This window comes from Sarcophilus harrisii, chromosome 2, assembly GCF_902635505.1.
Source record: "Sarcophilus harrisii chromosome 2, mSarHar1.11, whole genome shotgun sequence".
NCBI classification, from domain to species: domain Eukaryota; kingdom Metazoa; phylum Chordata; class Mammalia; order Dasyuromorphia; family Dasyuridae; genus Sarcophilus; species Sarcophilus harrisii.
In genome coordinates this window covers 654,655,610-654,677,005 of record NC_045427.1, presented here as the reverse complement: position 1 = coordinate 654,677,005, position 21,396 = coordinate 654,655,610, and the positions used below count along the sequence as shown (strand labels likewise).

At 43.8% G+C, this 21,396-nt stretch overlaps 1 protein-coding gene across 1 annotated transcript in view; it reads right to left on the bottom strand.

Moving 5' to 3' along the window:
• Window positions 1–21,396, bottom strand: part of DOCK1 (dedicator of cytokinesis 1) — a 445,579-nt gene that overhangs the window by 314,976 nt on the left and 109,207 nt on the right. Inside the window, 2 exon segments of the mRNA XM_031957020.1 lie at window positions 527–633; window positions 2,312–2,382. Coding sequence (XP_031812880.1) covers window positions 527–633; window positions 2,312–2,382 — 178 coding nt within the window.

Sequence of the window (21,396 nt, the reverse complement as noted above, 5' to 3'; positions counted from 1 at the left end):
TCTACAAACACAGAATATAAATCCCATTTGTCCAAAACAAGAAGAACGACAATTGGCCCACCGGTCCCTGGTTAGGGTGGACTGGGGGTTTCTTCTCATAAAGTGCACTAATAGGGAAGCTAACCTGACAAATATGGAATGATCACCACTGTTCCAAAACTCCAGGAAAAGGGAGGTCTCATCCATAGTCACCTCAAAGAAGGGCAAACACTGGGTCACTTGTCCCCCCAAAACGCCTCCCAGGACCCTCCCGCAGAGCTGTCTCCCACGGATGATGGCTGCTGACTAGGGTCGCTGTCCAGTACCCCCAGGAATCACTCTGCAGTCTGCCTCCACGTGGGAGCCATCGCCCACACTCCTGTCAATGAGCAGGGACTAAATCTTCCTGTCCCTGTAAGGGAGTAGCTTTAATTGCCTGAAACCCCTGTTGCCTCGTGCCGAGAGAAGTACGCCTCAGTGGCGGTCTCCCCAGGCCCGCGGACACTGACTAATGGGACGGTTTAACGATCGCCAGCCTTCAGCTCACCATGCTGGGTGAAGAGGTCGCTGTGAACGATTTCAATCAAGCAGTAGAGCTTCTGAATTGTCAGCAAGCCCGTGGGCACGTTGAGGATGAACTCGGTAAACATTTTGCTGCGTGGGAAGAGAAGAACAAAACAGGACACCTGTGAGGGCTTGTGTTCCCACAACCTTCAGAGCAGAGAAGACAAAGTCAGCTCCAGGATACTCTTTGATACAGGAGGAAAACTGGTCCCCGTACAGAGCCAGGTAAGAAGGGTCTCCTTGTGTCTGGGTATAACTCAGTACTTTCAGGAGACACCTGAGAAAAGTACACAAGAAGCGATGGGATTCTAATGAGGAGGTAGTTTGGCCCTGGAAAATCAAAAGAGCTTTACCCAAAAGATAGAATCTTCCTCCTCCTCCGCATCCTCCTCATCATCCCCATAGGGATGTGACTTCTGTTGAGGATTAAAAACTTTTGACACTAATTGTAAATTTAATTTCTTGACTTTGTCCTACACAAATGCTGGAGAAATGAGAGGGACTGCCAGCTTTTGCAATGGAGACTCATTTAAATCCAATTCGGACTCAGGTTGTCATTGATCCTCTTCAAGAGCAAACAAAAATGGCCAACTTTGAGCCCAGCTTTATTATTCCCGATGTCTGGGATTTCACAGTTATAAGAAACTCAGTCTCCTAGTATGGATCAGCATCTTCTCCACTGTTAGAGATGCCTTCAGAGTGATATGGGAAAGTGACTTGCTCAAGATCACATGGCCTGAATGTGTCCCAAGTGAGGGCAGACACAGACCTATCTCTATCCATTATCCAATCGTTCTGATTGGTTTTACAAATAAGAAAGCCAATGATCAGGAAAATGGAGTCACTTGTCCCGAGTCACACAGGAAGTGAATGTCAGCAGCAGGTCTTCCTGCTTCCCAGCGCAGAATCCTAACCACTACACAACATGTACTCATAGCTTTGGACCTTAACAGTCATCTAGGGAAGTGCAGGAGTGGGAGCAAAAAAAAAAAAAAAAAAAAAAAAAAAAAATTAGATTTCAAAAGTTAGTGTCAAAAAAACTTTTACATGTAACTGAGAAATATTTAAGCAAATAAATATTTTTTTTAAATAAAAGAAAGTCAAGCAACCTCAATTTGAAATGAGGAAACAAGGATTCCTTACAAATAAAGGTCACACAGATAAGAAGTGGCAAGGTTGGAACCTTTATGCTTTTTTCTCCATTAATGTCCACTCCTGCCAGGGGAGAATCTAGAACTCTCAAATCTTAAAAAAAAAAAAAGTTTTTAAAAAGTATTTTAAAATGTAATTGTAGGTAGGAGGGGTTATATATTAAAAATGATTATAAAAATAATACGCAATTTCTCCAATATTCTATAATATTGTCGGCATGTGTACCCCAATGCCAAGTGCGGAGCCCGAGTTAGTAAGTGGTCTTCAAGACTTCCTGTGACCAAAAGAATCATCCTTTGGGGGTCGCTGCAAGCTAGAACAACGATTGGCCAATGGTTACAGACTCTTCCATTGCAATGACAGAGCCATGAAAGATATGGGATTAACATGGGGCTATAATGAGTCCCAGAGAAGTAAAACAGTGAAGTGCTTTGTATGGAGAATTGTTTGCAGACTCATTCAGAAGGAATATTAAAAAAAATGGCACATGAATTAAATCTCCAAAATTACTTTTTGGTTCAATTAACCTAACCACATACATATAATAATCATAGGATACTTGTTACCAAGAATGATAACAAATACAAAATAGGAAACAGCCTGGATTCTCTCTTACCTGAGTTCTTTGGGATCAAATACCAATTTCACGTCATTGACGATCGTGGGTAGATATTTCAGGGCTGCCCCCTGCAAATCAACAACAAAGGAAAAGGGTTATCTGACCAATGCTAGGATGGTGGTAACAGCAACTTCACATTCCCATAAAATTAAACGATAAGGAAAAATCGCAGCAGAATGAATTTCAGAAATATTTCTTTGCTGTTCAGTCATGAACAACTCTACATGAGCCCCATGTGGGATTTTCTTAGCAAAAGCACTAGATAAATTTGCCATTTCCTTCTCTAGCCCATTTTACATTTGAGGAAACCGAGGTAAATAGGGTAAAGTGACTCGCCCAGAGTCACACAAGCTAGTATGTCTGAGGCTAGATGAACATTAGTCTTATAAGTCCAGTGAGCTCTCCACTGCACCACCTAGCTATTCAGAAGGAGAAAAGTCCAAAGACCACAGAACTACCGTTGCAAGGAGCTTTAGAGTGATAAGGTCCAATATCTTCCACTAATAGAGAAGGAAAACAGAAAACACAGCATTCAGGATGTAAACCAAGATTTGAACTCAGATCCAGCAGTCTTTCTATTGGACCAGCACACTGCCTCTAGACACTCTGAATTCCTGTGTTTCAGAAATTTTTAAATTATAATGTCTTATAAAGACAGGAGGCTTTTTTCCCTAACAACAGAGTGAATGAATGAATGAAACATTTACTAAGGCAAACCAGTAAGCGAAGACCAGGAAATAGAAAAAGAAAAGTAAGACAAATGAAACATATCCAGCAATCCTTGGGGAATACCATAAAAGAAAGTCTGATGCCTTTTAAATCATATGAACAGTATCAATTTCTAAAATGGAACCCTTCAATGATTTGAGGAATTCGAGGAAGCCAGAAATTCCTCTTCTGGGTCTTCAGGGGCTCCACATTTCCAGGAGCAGCTGCTAGGTTACATCTCCACAGAGCTTACTTCCCTTAATGATGGCTGAAGACCTTGAACTGAAATTATTGCTATTCCCAAGGTTCAGGGTCCTAGGAAACCTCCATCAGTGCATGATGCTGCCCCTTTGCCCTTGATCTCTCCTTCTGGGTGTCTGGATGCTCTACCAAGGCTGGTTTCTGTGTCCTGTGGGTAGTGGCGGGTAAGGCTGGCTAGTCCGAAGTTTTGCAGGAGCTGCTTCCCTATGATTGGACATTAGCAAGAATTCTGAGGTCCAATTAAGGTGGACCAGCGGTCTCAGGAATTCTTTCTCCGCTAACTAACAATTCCACTCTCCTCCGCTGAGTCACTCTCCTTCATCAGTAACCATTTATCATTCCTGCCACGGCAACCCCCATTCAAAAGATGTCAGACTTTATCTTCTCTGATTATTTCATTTTCTTTTCTAACATTTTCAACCTAATGTATATATCTGTATTTTTATTCATGTGCATGTGTTTCAGACAGCTGGAAATAGTCCAGAAGTCCAAATAGCCACAGAAATCACATACACAAACCCAGAGTTAAGGTACTGCGGTGATTTTATGACCCAGTATCAGCAATGATAAAGAAGTCCTAATAGATTTATGCTACATCACAATTAAATATATGAATGAATGAATTATCATTTGAATGAATAAAAATGATAATTATAATTGTTAAAAATGGAATAGTGATCAATTACTTGTGTTAGGAAGATGTGGGTTCAGTAATTACATGGTGATTCCAAACAAGCTACTCCCATTTCCTCTGAGTTGTTTTGAAATAAACAAAAATATATTTTTCCTGACAACTCATAGCATTCCTGAACGCCCCCAAACTGGAAGGCCGAGGATCGGGACTCTCCAAGCGGCGGGCTGAGTTGTTAAGTTTCTGGGGGGCAAGAAGCATGTCGGTTTCATTTACTGCATCCTGTGTCCAACAAAGCATTCAGCCTTTAGGTGTTTTAACAAATGGTACCTGAAGACGGCCACGACCACAAGATATCAACAAATGAATTTTGGAACTTTCACAACCCACCTTCCACTTGGCTCCCCTCGGGCCGGGCCGCCTCTCCTAAATGGGGCACAATGGGCCCTGAAGTGCCCTCAAAATCCGTGCTGTGGTTGGCTATGATGGGAAGATCCCATGGACAAGCAAAAATAGGAAAAGGCTGTCCATGCAGGTGTAAGCCAAAGCACTCCTTCTGACCAAACCTCTTGGGGTTCTTTCTTTATTTAGGGGGGGTCTTGCCGGGGGGTCTTAGGAGGATTGTCAGGTTGAGGTTTCCTTCAAAGCTCAACTAGGATGCAACCCCCTGTGTGAAGCCTGCCCAGATCTCACCACTTGCTAAGATTCCTCCTGTAAAAAAATATCACCAATTGAACTTGTAAATAGAGGCATGTATATTGTATTCCAGAGTCTAGACTTGTACCTGGCACCTAGTAGGCACTTCATAAATGCTTGATAGTTGATTTTAGTAAGGAAGTCTTCTTCTTGCTAATGCTGACATATTTAACAATGAACTATCATCCTATAGGGAGATAATGAGGGAAGGGAGTGGCGCAGGAAGTACAAAATGCATCTTAAATTCAAGTCTAACTACAGTAACCTGAACTAATAGGCAGGGTAGACCCGAGTTCAAATCTGGCCTCAAACACTTACTAGCTGTGTGATCTGGGTAAGTCACTTCACCCCACTTGCCACAGTATAAAATAGATATAATGAGAGCAACTACATCAGAGTTAAGTTTTACTTATTATGTGTAAAGGGATTTTCAAACCTTGAAGCACCCCATGACTGTTGCCTTCTATTATTAAACTGACATGCCTTCCCCTCACCCAAAAAGTCTACTGTTTTCCCATGTAGCTTCTTACATCTCTTTATATTAAATACATCAGAACACATTTTACTGAAGGCATCTCAGAGCAGGAAGGGATCGCAAAGGCCCTGGCGCCCAATCAATACCTAAGTCTGAGTACCCTCAGCAACACCCTCCAATCGGCCGGTCGTCCGGCCTCCAAGGGAGGACCACAGGGGAAGGGGAGCCCGCGTGGGATTGCGAGGCCGCACCTGCTGCCTTTGAACTATTCTCATTGTGGGCGAGCTTTTCTTCATCACATGTGTGTGTGCATGTGTGCACTGAGGCAAGGGAGGGGACAAGTTTTTTCAATGAGAGTTTCAAGCACAAATACAACTAGACAATCAATTAAAAAATGAAACAACAAATTTAACTAGCTTTATGCCACTAGTCTGTCAGCCAATCAATTAAATAATAAAGCAACAAACTAAACTGGTTTTATACCGCTAATCTGTCAGCCAATCAATTAAAAAATAAAACAATAAATTTAACTCTTTATACCGCTAGTCTGTCAGCCAATCAATTAAAAAATAAAAAGATAAATTTAAAAGGTTTTATACTGCTAATGTGTAAGCCAATAAACACTTATTAAGCACCCATTATGTACTGTGCACTGTGTTTGGCCTTGAAAAGCTTGACAAGAAAAGACACAAAAACGTCCCTTCCCTCAAAAAACTTACACCCTAAGTGGGAAGATCACATGCAATAGCTAGAGATAAGATGATCCCATTGAAGACGTTAAATCAAAGAGGAATGGGGAAGATCTCCTGGAAGAGGAGGGATGATTCTAGCGGGGGCCTGAAACCAAATAAATGAATTGAAACATGTAAGAGTTCAGAGCACAAGGTCTGCATGTCTGGAAGACCTGAGTTCAAATCCCATCTCAGGCATCTCCTAGCTTGTGATCCTGGCCAAGCCACTTAACCTCTGCCTCTGATAGTAGATAAGGATAATAAGAGTACCTACTAGGCAGAGTTGTTATGAAGTTAGAAATGATAAAATATTTGTATGGCACTTTGCAATGTGTAAAAAGTGACATCTATCTAGACAAGAGGGGGGGACACAGAGAGAGAGGTGGAGGTGGGGAGAGAGACAGAGACAGCTAGAGACAGGAGAGATGGGAGGAGCGGGAGAGACAGAAACAGACAGAGAGACAAAGAGACATGGAGACAGACAAAGATAGGGGCAGAGAAAGAGAAAGAAAGAGAGAGAGAGAAAAAGAGAGAGAGAGAGAGCACAGAAAAAGGGGAGAAAGAGATGGGGAAGGGAGTGAAGACAAAGTGAGTCAAAGACAGGGACAGAAACATTTACTATGGCAAACCAGTAAGCGAAGACCAGGAAATAGAAAAAGAAAAGACAAATGAAACAAATCCAGCAATCCTTGGGAATACCATAAAACAAAATCTTACCTAAGATTCTGTACCTAAGGTCATCCCCCCAAAAAGAAGCTGAGATTCAAATAAGGATCCTTGTGTTCCACTTTCAGCCCTTTTCTCTACCTCCCTCAATGCCCAGGGGCACTTCCCCACTCCCCCACCCCAGCGCTAATCTCATCTCCTAGCAGTAACTTTCTAGGGCTTTGTAAACTATTTCCTTCTTGCTTTTCCTCAAACATCCCAGTTCTGCCCCCAGATGCCAACACCAAAATGCCAGGCTACAAATGACCAGATCCACCCGGCCTCCATCAATAGTACCCTGTGTATTGGGGCTGACAGCCTGAACAATTGTTTTTCCTTCAGCAATTTTAACCTTGCAAATGCACATTCACACATCCATATTCAAATATTTTCTCAAACACTCCATTCGAAGTCTGTATCTCCATCTCATCCCAGCTCAATTCAATAATAGAAAATTAAACTTCAATGTACTGTGGCAACGGGCTTTCTATTTCTATGGCTTCATGACAATTTCTAGTTGATGCATTAATATAAAATCGATTTTTAACTATCTTTTATTATTATTGTTATTATAATTAGCAGCCTATAGCTACTTGCAATATAAATATTTTATACTGAGCATTTATCTAGCTGCATTATTCACACATGAGACCTTATGCTTAATTCAGTGAAAAGCACAAGTGATGTGCTTTATGAGTTTATATTTATCTGTATAATAAGATAATCTTAAGAGATGAAAGGAACATTAGGAATTATCTTATTGAGACCTCTCATTTTCTACATGAGGAAATGAGATTTTGTTGACTTCAAAGTTCAGAATTCTTGGTATTCTGCCAAAGAGGGAAGTGAAAATCTCCTAGCCAATCTGAAAATGGGCAGACAGGACCTGTCCAATTACAAAGAAGAGTGTGAGAGAGGTACATTAAAAAAAGGAGGAAAGAGCATGTTTATTGCCTAATTTCCTCCTTTGAATATGTGGAACACAAAGAACATAATAAGACAGCAATGTCATTGACATTGTGGAGAAAAAAATGTCCCTAGGCTCTGTAGGGACAGAAATATTCCCTTTTTTTGCCAGGTAACCCAAACGCCCACTGGGGAGGGCACCCGGCGAGGGAGAGCTGGATAGCAAAGATTTGTTGGACAGGACTGATCTGCACATTACTAAATGATCATCCCTCTCTTCTTAAGTCACTGTTTTAACATAAAAATTACTAACTTGCTAATGTCTTTAAGTTTAGTGATAGTATTTGTCATTAATTTTATTGCTTTTAGCAGAATGGAAGACCCCTGAGGGCAGAAACTGATTTATTTTTGTCTGTTAAACTCAGGGCCAAGACCTGGACAGAGCTGTCGACTTATTAATATAATGGCAAATTAAATGCTTTTGGATTGATTATTTGGAATCTCATAATTAAACTTTCCTACTACTATGCTTAGATAAGTTCCTTCCTTTCATTTACAGGGGGTTCTGTTTATTAACCAATATTTATTGGCTAAATAGTAGTCGATATGAAGCACAGAATATCTTAAACTCAGGTGTCCACATGGAAATTCAGTGACTGAAAGATAACAAATTCTTAGAAGCTACTAAAAGTACAATTTGTCCAATTTGTGCCAGTGGGTTAGTCAGTCATTCATTCACTTATTTGAGTTTTACTATGTTGTGGATACTTGGTTAAGTGTTGGGGACACAGGAACAAAGAATGAAACAATCTGGACTAATGGGAGAGACAGTACAAAGATCGGGAGAGCAGAAGTGAGAGGTCATGTTCAAAGGAATCAGTGTCTAAAGAAGGGACCAAGCTATAAAGAGCCTGGAAAGGGAGGAAGGAGTCACACTGTGAAGAGCCTGAAATACCCACTGGAGAACTTGGTGTTTGGTCCTGCAGCCAACAGAGCATCAAAAGCGTCCACTGAGCAGGTTAACCATAATCCTATTTCTAAGAAAGAACAGACAGACATCTGCAGGGTTGGGGGGGAGGGGAGGCTGCATTTAAATGAAGCTTCTCTTCCAATCAAGACCTCAGTGGGCTCAATGGTCACAGCAAAGGTCCTTCACTTCCCAACCCAAGAAGGAGAAGGATAAATGCGAATTCCTAATACTCGTGAAGGCCCAAGTAGTGCTTCTCCTCCTTCAGACTTCCAGGACCAAGGAGCAAGAGTCACAACTAGGAAGAGGAAGGACAAATGATGGAGACTTTGCTAAGGGATGAAACAGTTCAGCGAAGTCAATTATTTTCATGTTCTTCTCAACAGAAACTTGACCGTTAAACTTCAGCCAATTCAAACTGCAAACAAAGCAGAACCGGTCCCCCACACACACACCTCCCCCCAAAAAACTGTACTTTGCTTCTGAGATCTACTTAATATTGGAAGGGCCTCTCTGGCTAAAAATGTTACTAGTGATAATGATTAATATGTACTATTTTAGGGTAAAGTTCAGGCGACATTATTCAGGATAATTATTTTAATTAAATCCATTAGCATATCTTTATATAAGATTAGAAGAGCTATCAATGATAAAAAAAATAAGTTTTTTTCTTGAATAATGTATGAAGCAATTATTAATTTACATATTTCTCAAGAAAATGCATATTAAACTGATTTTACTTAGAGGTTTCGAGTGAAAATAGACATAATCCACAAATCTCACTTGCAGCCCTGTCTTCTAGCTGTCTCCAAATGGTCTTAAAGGTATCCAATAAAAACAGCAGTAGGGGGCTGGTAGACCCTAAGACAGCACAGCTTGCCAAGACAAATGCTGGAGAGGTGACCTTGGCGGTCCGCACGGCCACCTGCCGAAGGGATGCCGGCGTCTGACCATGTTTCATCCACCACCCAAAATTCCCCGGCTTTGCTCAGCACAGGCACAAATACACGAGCTACTGAAGTAGACTTCTAATGTGTTCAGGCCCCTTCCCCACCGGTGGGAGAACCCATGTCACCAACGTGTCAAGTCCCACTGATTTATTCCAATGACGTTTCCACGGAGTCTACATCTCAAAGAAAATTTAATTATTTAAACCCTGTCAGTTCTGCAATTCTCCTCATTGCATTATCATTCACATCAATATTTTCATCTACAGGATAAGATTTGTTAAGAGTCAAGGAATAAAGTCAGTTAAGGCAAAAGCACATACAGCAGAACTTTAGATCATCAACACCTCACTATCGCTGGATGATTGAGCGATGCAATTCAACTTGACAAACATTTATTAATTTGGGGAGGTGGTAATTTATTAATTGATTATTAGGTATCAGGTACCATGCCAGGGATGCAAAAGAAAAAGCATCCCCGTGCTCCCAAGGAGTTTCCATTCTATACTCCTAACACTGTCCTTCTATGAACGGCACCTGAGCTTAAAAAAGAAAATGAACCATTCAGATACAAGGTGGAATTAAGAAAACCGGGGGTCCCTTCCCCTCTGCCAAACAGTGGCTCTGTGCTAAGGACTAAAACTCCTCAGAGTCTCAAAAACTGACAGGTAAGGGAGGGAGTTTCAACTAGATACTAGGTCTACATACCAGAAGTGCTTAATAAATGCATTCTGAAGTGTGCTTGTATTCTAATTACTTTGGTTAATTAGACCTCATTAGGTAATAAGCCGTCTAATTACTTGAGATCAGCAATGACATCCTTGGTTCTGATTCAGGGACACTGACAACATCCTGGGCCCTTCTAAACTTGGAAGGACTAAGGTGGCAGATCCGAGGTAATTTGTAGCAGAACCAGAAACCTGGTGAGCTTGGAATCCCATGGCCCCGGGAATGCTGAACCTCTTCTTCCAGGAAAAAGACATATCCAAAGTCTAGTGGTTCTTTGGCAGAAATTCCACTCAATTCAATCCCATGAGCACTTAGTCAGTACCTACTATGTGATAAACACTATGCTAGATGCTAGATTTAAATTAAAAATGAATTAAAATTGAAATTAAATGAATTAAATTGAATTAAATGAATTAAAAATGAAAAAGTCCTTTTCCTCAAAGAGCTGACTGGAGAAAGGGAGGAAACAAGGACATATATAGAGGTCTAAGGCATCGAATCAAGATGTCCTTGAGGGCACTTGGTGGGAAATCCAGGAAAGGCATTCTGAAGAAGGCAGCCAAACTACAAGAGGCAGAGGTGGAAAGGGATGGGAGGAGGTGGATGGTCAAGCATGAGGAATAGCAAAGGAGCCTCGCTTAGAGAAGCTGCAGGGCAGGGAGCTAAGAAACCAAAGGCGGCAGGAAAGGGAGCAGGATAGAGGCTGGAACAGAAAAGTGCCTTGGGAATTTTGGGTATCACGAAGCATCCGAGCAGATAGCTTTTTGCCTAATGACCATGGCAGTGTCTTCCTAGTCCAAGAATCTCACAGCTCGTACAACAGTAGTTCTAGCTGAGGGCTGGAGATCTTGGCTGACCCCCTATTGTCCAACAGGAGAGTTTGGAAAGGAAAGAAAGGAAAGTCTAATATTCATAATCCTGCCTCTTGTCAACAAATGTCTAGGGCCTTAAAGACACAAATCAAATATTCCCTCTTTTCTGAGAGTTTCCATTCTATCAGAGAAGGCAACAACATAAACACAGAAAGCTGAATGCCAAAGAAGGGAGAGAGAAGAAAGGAGGGAAAGAAGGGAGAAAGGAGGGCAGAGAAAGGAAGGAAAGGAGAGATGGAGGGAGGAAGGGAGAGAGGCATGGAATATTTTACCTGTCAGATTTATGGATGAGGAAAGAATATATGATCACACAAGATATATAATGGATGGTTTTGATTACTTCAAAGTTAAAAGGTTTTACACAAACAAAATCAATGTAGCCAAGATTAGAAAAAAAAAAAAAAAAAGGCAGGAAATAGGAAGAAGGGGTAGAGAATTTAATGTAAGTTTCTCTGCTAAAGGCCTCATTTCTTAAATATAAAGAGAATTGAATCACATTTATAAGAATAAGTCATTCCTGATTGATTAATTGTCAAAGGATATGAATAGGCAATTTTCAGAAGAAATTCAAGCTATCTCTAGTCATATGAACAAAATGCTCTAAATCACTATTGACTGAGGAAATGCAAAGTAAAAGAACCCCTAGGAATCCCCTCACACTAATCAGATTGACGAATATGGTACAAAATAAAATGATAAACGTTGGGGGAAATGCGGGACAATTGGAAGACCAATGCACCCTTAGTGGAGTCGTGAATGGGTCTGAGCATTCTGGGAAGCAATTTGCAATTGTGCCCAATGGGATACAAAATCATGAATAATATCCTTTGACCTAGCAATACTACTCCTGTACTCCAAGGAGATTTTAAAAAATAACACAAAGGAAAAAGCCATGTATATACACAAATATTTATTGCAATTCCTTTTTGTGGGGTGGCAAAGAATGGAAACTGAGGGCTTGCCATCACTTGGGGAATGACTGAACAGAACAGGTTGTGGTATATAATTGTGATAGAACACTATTGTTCTGTAAGAAATGAAGAGACAGAGACAGAAAAGGAATATGAAATGGTTTAAATGTCCATTGGGAGCCAGTCACTGTGTAAGCACCGGATGCACAGATATAAGTGAAGATGACAGTTCTGGTCTTAAGGAGCTGACCCATAGTAGGGGAATTATCTTCCCCGATAAGGGGGTGAGGGACTATGGTACGGCAGACAGCTTTGGAAAAGGTGCCCAAGAAGTCACGTGGTGACTCGGGGCTGGCTGAGCCAAGGCTAGCACCCCAGAGAAGAGCCCAGTGGTCAGTGCAAGGGGCGGGGAGGAGGAAGATGGCCTGAGTTTGGATAATGGAGGGGGTGGGGAGGGGCCCATGGGGGCCGGGCTCTCCAGCTTCTGTCCACACAAGCATCCTTTGCAAAGTCTGCACTGAGCTCTCCCTCTCTGAGACCATCGCCATCGGGAAGATTCCTCCAGTGCCCATTGTCACCTTCAATGTTACTCTCCCAGAACCAAGTGCAGGAAAGGCTTATTATGTTTTCATGATGCTCTCTTCAGTGACTAAGAGGGAAGAAACGACAGCCCAGGGCAAAAAGAAAGAACAAGCCAAATATCACAAAGCTCTGAACGTCACTCCACCTCGGGAAACCTCACCGGCAATCCCAGTAACAAGGAATCCAAAAACCGATGGGCTTTGTTGGAGCTTAAAATTCTTACTCTAGAAATCAGCACTCACTGCCCTCAGTCCTGTGGAGTCACTCACAGGACAGGGATGACCAGGCCGGACCACACCCAGGCCCTGAGCCCAGCCCAGGGGGCAGCCACCCTACTCCACACCCTTCCTGAATGATGTCCCTCCCTGCTTCTCGAAGCATCCAGCTCAGCAACTCAAGGAGCACCTGAGCAGCCCTTGCCTGGATCCCAAGGTGGGGCAAAAGAAAAAATTATCCTCTTCAAAAAAAATTATCTTCTGTCACCTTCTGTATCCTCATTCACCAAAAAGCATCCATTAGGCACCTGTTGTATGCCAAAACACAAGACTTATGTGCTGGGGAGGCAGGTTTATCTCCCAATGAAATAGTAGTATCTTCTAGGTAGGGATTATTTAATGTCTCTCCAGCACAGCGGCCAGGGAAAAATGTGCATTTCATGAATGTTTAGTGATTGGCTGACAGAAAACCCTCACAGGTCTTCTTCAATCCAAAGTCTTAGTAATACACGTAAACATCATGGTTGTGGGCAAGCCAAGGGGCACAAACCTGGAGCCACAGACCATAAAGACAAGGACCTCATGCCCATCAATTGGAGAATGGCTGAATAAATTGTGGTATATGAATATTATGGAATATTATTGTTCTGTAAAAAAATGAACAGCAGGATGAATACAGAGAGGCTTGGAGAGACTGACATGGACTGATGCTGAGTGAAACGAGCAGGACCAGGAGATCATTCTGTACCTCAATAAAAACACTATAGGATGATCAATTCCAATGGACCTGGCCATCCTCAGCAATGAGGTGAACCAAATCAGTTCCAATGGAGCAGGAATGAACTGAACCAGCTACACCCAGAGAAAGAACTCTGGGAGATGACTATGAACCACTACATAGAATTCCCAATCCCTCTGTTTTTGTCCACCTGCATTTCTGATTTCCTTTACAGGCAAATTGACACTATTTCAAAGTCCGACTCTTTTTATACAGCAAAATAACTGTATGGACATGTATACATATATTGTATTTAACTTATACTTTAACATATTTAACATGTACTTGTCAACCTGCCATCTGGGGGAAGAGGTGAGGGGAAGGAGGGGAAAAGTTGGAATAGAAGGTTTTGTAAGGGTCAGTGAGGAAAAATTACCCATGCATATAACTTGTAAATAAAAAGCTATTAAAAAAAAAAAAAAAAGACTAGGATTTCGCTTTGTTTTCTGGTCCAAAAAGACATGATCACCACCCCCTAGGAAACCGGAGTCTGCACATTTCCTTCTGGAGGATAATTAAAGGAGAGTATACATGATTAAGAAGATCCCAATCTTCTCCAATTTTGTAATACAGATGCTTGGGGACTAACTGCAAACAAAAGGCAAGGAAAAAAAAAAAGCACAAATACAAAATAGAGCCTTTGAAATAATGAAAAGCAATTAGGCAAAATGCACACATTTCTGTACAAGACTCTGAGGCTGGCAATTTCAGGGCTCATCCTTGAATTAACTCTTCATAAAGTAACTTTTTTTAAATTTTTTTTTTCATAAAGTAATTTTTTAAAGAGGAATGTCTCTGGATTGGAAGAGCATTAGAGTGGGAGTGAGATTCCCGACTTTAATCTCAGCAAAAGATTGGCTGATATTTAAATATTTAAGGAACTGAGGGAAATATATAAGGCCAAAAGCCATTCTCTAATAGCTAAGAGGTCAAAGGATATGAACAGATTTCAAAAGAATGGTACATTGTTAATGGCCCAAGGAAACATGCTACAAATGTTGAATTACAAAAATAAAAATAAAAATTAAGTAATTCTGACATCCATAAACAAAGATAATGGAAAAACAGAAACACTCAAAGTTGCCAGAACCTAGGCAACTTTCACTGGTGAGTCAACTGTGAGTTGTTTACACCTTTAGGAAGATCCATTTGTAATTATCGAGGAAAAAGAAAAATTAGGATTCACGTCCTTTAACTCAGTTGAGCCAAGCTTGGATCTATACTACAAAGAGCTCAAAGATGCTTTATATGCCAAAGCTTCATAGAAATCCTGTTTTGGGGAAGAACTAGCCACTGAATTTACTGCGGTCCATGCATGTGATGGAATATTACTGGGCAGTAGGTAACACTGAAAGCGAGGATTCAGAGAACCGTGAGAAGACTTCTCTGAGCTGATGCAGAGGGAAACAGGGAGAGCCAAAAGAGTGATATAAAGACCGATATTGACTTAAAATAAAAGGCTGAATTTCGACTAACTAAAAATTAATAATAAATAAATAATAATAAAGACACAATCTTTGCTCTTGTCAGAGGGTCATAAGCTGCCACAGATGGAGGCAGAGACATCATCAGGCCCAAGTGCTGCCAAGGAGGGTTCAAACATGAGAAGGGAAGAGAGAAGGAGTCTACCTGCCAGAAATCAGTGAGATGCATCAATAAAAGTGAAAGGCATCAATAAAATTTATTTTTTTTAATGGCATTTTCCTCTCTCAGCAGAATCTGCTGGTTTCCATGCTTACTAAGGAGGCAGAAGAAAAGTCACATTTAAATGACAATAAAAACTGAGGGGAAAAGAGCAAGCAGCACAAACTCTCTGTTTCTAAAGGGAGATTTTCTGTTCCATCACTGAACAAAGGACAGAAAATCCTAATGTCCTGTTTTAGAGCATCTGGGTGGAGGCATTTTGGTTCTTTAGTAAACAAATGGAAGCAAGCTTTGAAAGACATTCAGAATTAGACATTAATTCAGGCAATAAGATGCTAGAAATTTGCAGGGCAAGATTCAGCCCATGTCAGGGAGATCTCTAAGCTAAGGACGAATGAAGTGGCAGGAGCATAATCCTTGTCAGAGCCAGCTCGCAGGAAGAGGGGGTGCTAAATAGCCCACTTCTGCACCATTTACACCCCCTGTTTCCACAAGCATGATCATGACTGAGAAAACAGCTGTGGGAGCTCTTTGCCTGAGCGTCCACACAGCCAGGGCTGAATTTGCCCTCTCTCAGAATCTAGGTTGACCCTGACCCACTTGGGGAGCCATCTGCAGGAGCGCTCCCCTTGTTCTTGGTTCCCCACCGGAATGAAGAGATGGGCTTTTCTGCTTTAGAATATCTCTGAATCAGGTGGGACAAATGGAAGCAAAAATGAACTACTTATTTCTGATAAAATGGGGAACAGCTTAGCTGCATAAGTGCTGAAGAGAACCACTGAGATGGAAAGTGGAGAGGAAATAAAGGACTATGGCCAAAAAAGAGCAGGGAAGAAGGGAGTGAAAAAAAGTAAGAGAGGGAAGGGAAGAAAGAAGAAATGAAGCAGGGAGGGAGTAAATTGAGAAAGAAAAGAAGAAAGGGAAGGAAGGAAGGAAGGAAGGAAGGAAGGAAGGAAGGAAGGAAGGGAGGGAGGGAGGGAGGGAGAGAAGGAAGGAAGGAAGGAAGGAAGGAAGGAAGGAAGGAAGGAAGGAAGGAAGGGAGGGAAGGAAGGAAGGAAGGAAGGAAGGAAGGAAGGGAGGAAGGAAGGGGAAGGAAGGGAAGGGAGGAAGGGAAGGAAGGGGAAGGAAGGGGAAGGAAAGGAAGGGAGGAAAGGGAGGGAAGAGAGGAAAAGGAGGGAAGGGAGGAAAAGGAGGAAAGGGAGGGAAGGGAGACAATATCTTCCAGATTTGTGCGCTGCAAATCCATCTAATTAAGGCTTGCAAACGACCAAAACCACCTAATAACTAGAGCTGCCCCAAGCTAGAACAGGGCACCTGGGACATGGAAGGCTCCTCCTCACTGGGGAGCTGGAGAAGGTATTCTCGCCCCAATATGGGCTGGCCCTGATGGCAGCTGAGGTTCCCTCTAGCTCTGAGATTCCGCCAGTTCCCAAGTCCATCTCTTACGGATCCAACACCCAAACAACACAACAGTGTAGAATACGCTTGGTGACGATGGAACGGCCAAGACCTGGGTGCTGGTGCCCCAGAGGATCCGTCTCCTGAAATGGCTCCAAATGCCAAACGGAGACAGGAGAGAAAGCAAGAAGAAATGCCACCATGGACTGAACAATTTCCCTTTACTTCTGAAGCGAGTTGGTTTCTTTTAGCCAAGTAGAGTGACAGAGGGTCAGCCACGCTTCTCCACTCTCCAGAGAAGCTGCTTCCTAAAGGCACAAAAAGCCCACTGAGAAACCTGATGGCTCCCAAAAGGCCACATCCAAGGTTGGGGAGCCTCGGGAAAGGTTAAGAAAATAATTAGGGGGCGCAGAATGGCCTACCCAGCAATCAAGAGGCAAATGAAACAGCCTGACTACATCTTCATTTGAATGAAATGCAAAATAGTGTCATTTAGGAGAGAGGAAACATGGGAGAGACAGGAGGACTTCCCGCCCAGAAGAGACGGATTCATGGAATCTGCCCATTTTGAGGCAGGCAGCGGGCGGTCTGCTGGTGGCCAATGTAACCGTACATCCAGGATCGATCTACATTCATATGTAATATAATATGTACACACACACACACACACACACACACACACACACGCTCGTGCGCACGCACGTGCAGTTTTTAATTTATATTCTAATGAAGTCCTATTCTACCATATACTTGTTTGTGGCCTGTTTCCACTATCAATTTTATATTATATATAAATAAAGACATACAGGGAGAGAAGATAGCATTTTCTCTGCTCTAGCCTGCGGGCAGCAGGGTGCAATGAGAATGTTAGGCTAAGAGTCAAATCCACCCACTCTGAGACTCAGTTTCCTCATCTGTAAAATGGGGCTCCCTCAAGAGTTGTTATGAGAATCGATTAAGAGAATATGGCAAAAGCCCTTTGCCAGAGCAGCGCTGGACACATTTAGTCACTGCTTACACTTCTGCTGGGGGGGGAGCTTTGGGGCTCCGGGCAAGCTGCCCTTGACCGCAAGGAATCCATCACTTCCCACCAGGGTAGTAGACAGATATGTAAATACAAGAGCATTTAAGGAGAAAGAAGGAATAAGGAGGAAAATCAGCAAAGGCGTCGGAGGCTCTGACACACGCGATGAGGTTTAATAAATATGTGATGAATTCAGGAGGGGGGCGGCTCCTGAGGGAAGACTGGCAGGAGGCTGGGGAGTCTATGGGGGCAGCCTCGCTACCCAGCTGTACCTGGCGAGCACCACAGGGCATTCCTCACTGCCGGGGATGCACACATGACCTCCAAGTGCCTGTGCCTTAAGCACTACAGCGCAAGCAATCAAGACAGGTGAGTCTCTGACTCCCCGCCATTCAATGTGCTGACATTAAGCACCAACTGCATACAGAGCTCTGGGAGAAATGTGGCAAAGACCCAAATGGCCACGTGAGGATCCAACAAAGCACTTGGGGATGCTAGTCAGGGGAGGACCTGGAGGACCAGCCAAGCATCCCTTCCTGAAACTCCCCCTTGTAGGGGAAGGCCTCCCAGGCCCACGGGCCCACCCAGCATGGGGACCTTTCCTCCAAGATCACCTTCCATCGTGTGAGTGCATCCACACCTGCTCACCTCCCTGTGGTCTCCCACGTTGGAACGTAAACTCCCTGCGGGCAGGGACTATTTTTGCCTTTCTCTGTATTCATGGCCTAATGCCTGGGACACCCAGAGGGCTTTAATCAGTGCTTGTGGGCCCAAAGGGGCCAGTTGGGTGGGAGAGGGTGGAAGAAATGGAGTCACAAATTCATGGTGAAATTTATGGTCTGTGTGGGAACTCAATTGCATCAACAGATATTAATATCCCATCGATGGGACCAGTCGCATCCATCCCAGAGCTGTCCCAAAGTAGAGGGAACGCTGGGCTGTCCCTCCCAGGCAGAGGATAAGCAGAAGGAAAGGACCCCTAAGTATAAGGGGCGGAGGGGCCTGGAGGCTGGCATGGAGTGGGCCTTCCAGGAGCTTGGAACTCTGGACTTCTGGGGGTGGTTCTGAGAAACTACGGGGACTCTGCAGCTGCTGGCGCAAGAAGGCACGGCCCATCTGGGCTTCCCTTGGGGTCCAAAAGCCAAGCACAGAGCTTTGCCCAGTTGGGACTTCATCGATGTTCATTCTCTGACGGACAAGGATTAGGGAGAGGCAGCAGGCAGATCAAGTTTAAGACTCGCCAAGATGTGGGAGGCAAAAGGGAGGAACGCAAAGGAGCCCCCGGGAATCCGTCCCGAGAAGCGCAGAGTCCTCTGAAAACAGCCAAAGGAACCCAGAAAGGACCACGTAGGCCCTCCGGCCCAGGACTCCACTTCCCTTTTAGGCCAAGGTCTACATGAGCAACATCCATTCCCATGAATCTCAAGATAATTTCATTATTCAACAGACACAGGAAATGTTTCAGATCATCTGCACTACCAACAACCACCAGCGATCCCAGTGCCCAGAGGCCACATAAAGTGCCACAGGCCTCTGGAAACGCACCCTGGGGCTTCTCGGCAGGCAGAATCCCCAAGACTTGGCATGATTTACCAGTTTGGGAGGGGTCACTTCTGGGTTCCCAGAAATGCTGCCGATCGTGTCAAACCGACTAAACCTCAAGCCTGCGTCCCCAGAAGCCATCCCTGCTGCGCAGAGGGACCAAGAAATCAGAAAGCATCCCTTCAGCAAGTCTCTGTGAAAAGATCCATCAGCAGAACCGGACCCAGAGCCACAGAAGGGCACAAAACTTCCACCCATTTTAAATACTTGCTTAAGCTGACAACTTTTTTTTATTAAGTAATCTAAGTGGAAAAAACGAGTCCCATGATACTAATACAAGAACTAATGAAAAACTGCAGGAGATGCCGTCTGAAAGGACTCACGGATTTCCATCATCTGCACGTACATGGAGAGACGACAGAAATGGAGACCGTGCCCCGGATTTACTCTGCTGACCCACCTTGGCAATAGCAGGGGGAGGACCAGAGAGAAGATGTACCTCCCTTGGGGGGATCCCTAAGGGTTAAGGGACATCATCAGCCTCCCACGGAGCCCCACAATGCTTCCCATCTTGGCCCAAAGCGGCCCTTTCCCAATTCTTTGCACTTTAATCAAAAGAATCCGGAGTAATGTGATTAAAGTCCTCACCCTTGTTACAAGATGAGTGACAGAGGGGCTGGATCCAGCCCTCCATGGGAAGGCAAGGTGAGCAGATGAAAGGCATCAGAGAAGGGAAAGGGTGCCGGGGGTAAGGGACGTGATGAAGAAGGCACCTTGATGAAGGCACAAGAGGAGGCTGTTCTGTTTCTTCCGTCACCGGCCCCAGGGATGGACAGACCTGGGGAATGGCGCCCTGTGTTTCAGGCCCCAAAGGGGACGACAAGGAGGGATGGAGGTGGGGAGCCCCATGCACTGCTAGGCCAAGAAAGGCCTTCACTGAAGGCTGGGAAGGAGACCAGGGTAACGAGCGTCAAGTGAGAAAGGTGGGTGTTCTAGGCAAAATGGCTTGTGGCCGACAACAGATCCAACATGTGCCCCCAGTCTCTCTTCACTCTGGATCGTTGGGCCAAAAGAACGTCCCTCCAATACAGACCTGACCACTCAATTTCTGCTCCAACAGGTCCGGGGCCTTTGGGACAAATACAAACTCTTCCATCCTCAACCTGACTCCAAGCTGCCTTTCCAACTCACTGGACCTCACTCGCTCGTGCTCACACTGGCCGCCTCTCCTTTCCTCTGCAGCCTTTGTGTTGGCTAAAGCACGGATGGCCAAGGCCATCCCTCCCTTCTCAGGGACGCTCTCCTTTTAAAATCACCAGAGTGCCCTCTGTCCCAAAGCACCCTGTATTCACTACCTTGTAAAAGTTGTATTTAGTAAGGTTACAGTTCTTCTTATATATACTCTCCCCCACCCCCCATTAGGGTGTAATCTTTTCATTTGTGGGGCTGGTTCCATTCTTGTATTTAGCACAGAATCGGGAACATAGTAGGTGCTTAATGTATACTTGTTGATGGATTGCTTGACAGGTTGCCTAATAGCAAGGGGGCAGGAGATGGAGTTAGAAGCAGGAAATGGCCAGGAGGCGAGTCCTGCTGAAGTGTAGTCAGCCTCAGTGGGGCAGGGAGAAGGGGAGGTCACAGGGAAATCAGTCTGGGGAAAAATGGGAGCCAGAGAGGGAAGAGCTTTAACTGCAAGCAGAGACACTCGGGCTCGATGCTAACGGCCAGTCTGTGTAACACAGGAACACAACCGGACCTCTCTGGAAGGACATCCCTCCAGTCTCGGTGTGAAGGGACTGGAGTGGGGAGAGATGTAAGGCCACAGGCCGGACAAGGGGGCACAAGGCTCTGAGTCGGCAGTGGCTGTGGGAGGAAGGAGAGCAGCCACATGTGAGATAAACCAAACAATTAACATCGGAGACAGATTAGAAGTAGGAGGGGAGCGGGAAGAGAGAGCAGAAAATGGGCAACAACCCGGGGATTTAGGTCTAATACCGTCATTTTGAAGATGAAATATGACAAGATGTTTATCTTAAGTCAAAATGAAATCAGTTCTTGACTGTGTGAAAGCCACAAATGCCTGGCAAGGGCCTCTTCTCTCTGTTCAATGACCCCCGCTGGTCTCCATTTCTCATTTTGTGATAAACTCAGAAAAGGATATTCCGCATCTCAAACTTCATCTTTCCCAAAATTCTATAAAAATGACATTTCCCAAGAATTAATTACATATTCGAGATGTTTAGCTAATCAGACAACGAGGGCCGTTAATCTTGCTTAATCATCTAATGAGACATACAGAGAAATTTATGCCACTGGATGAGCATCTCCCGCTATAAATTATTCGTCTAAAGGTTACACAA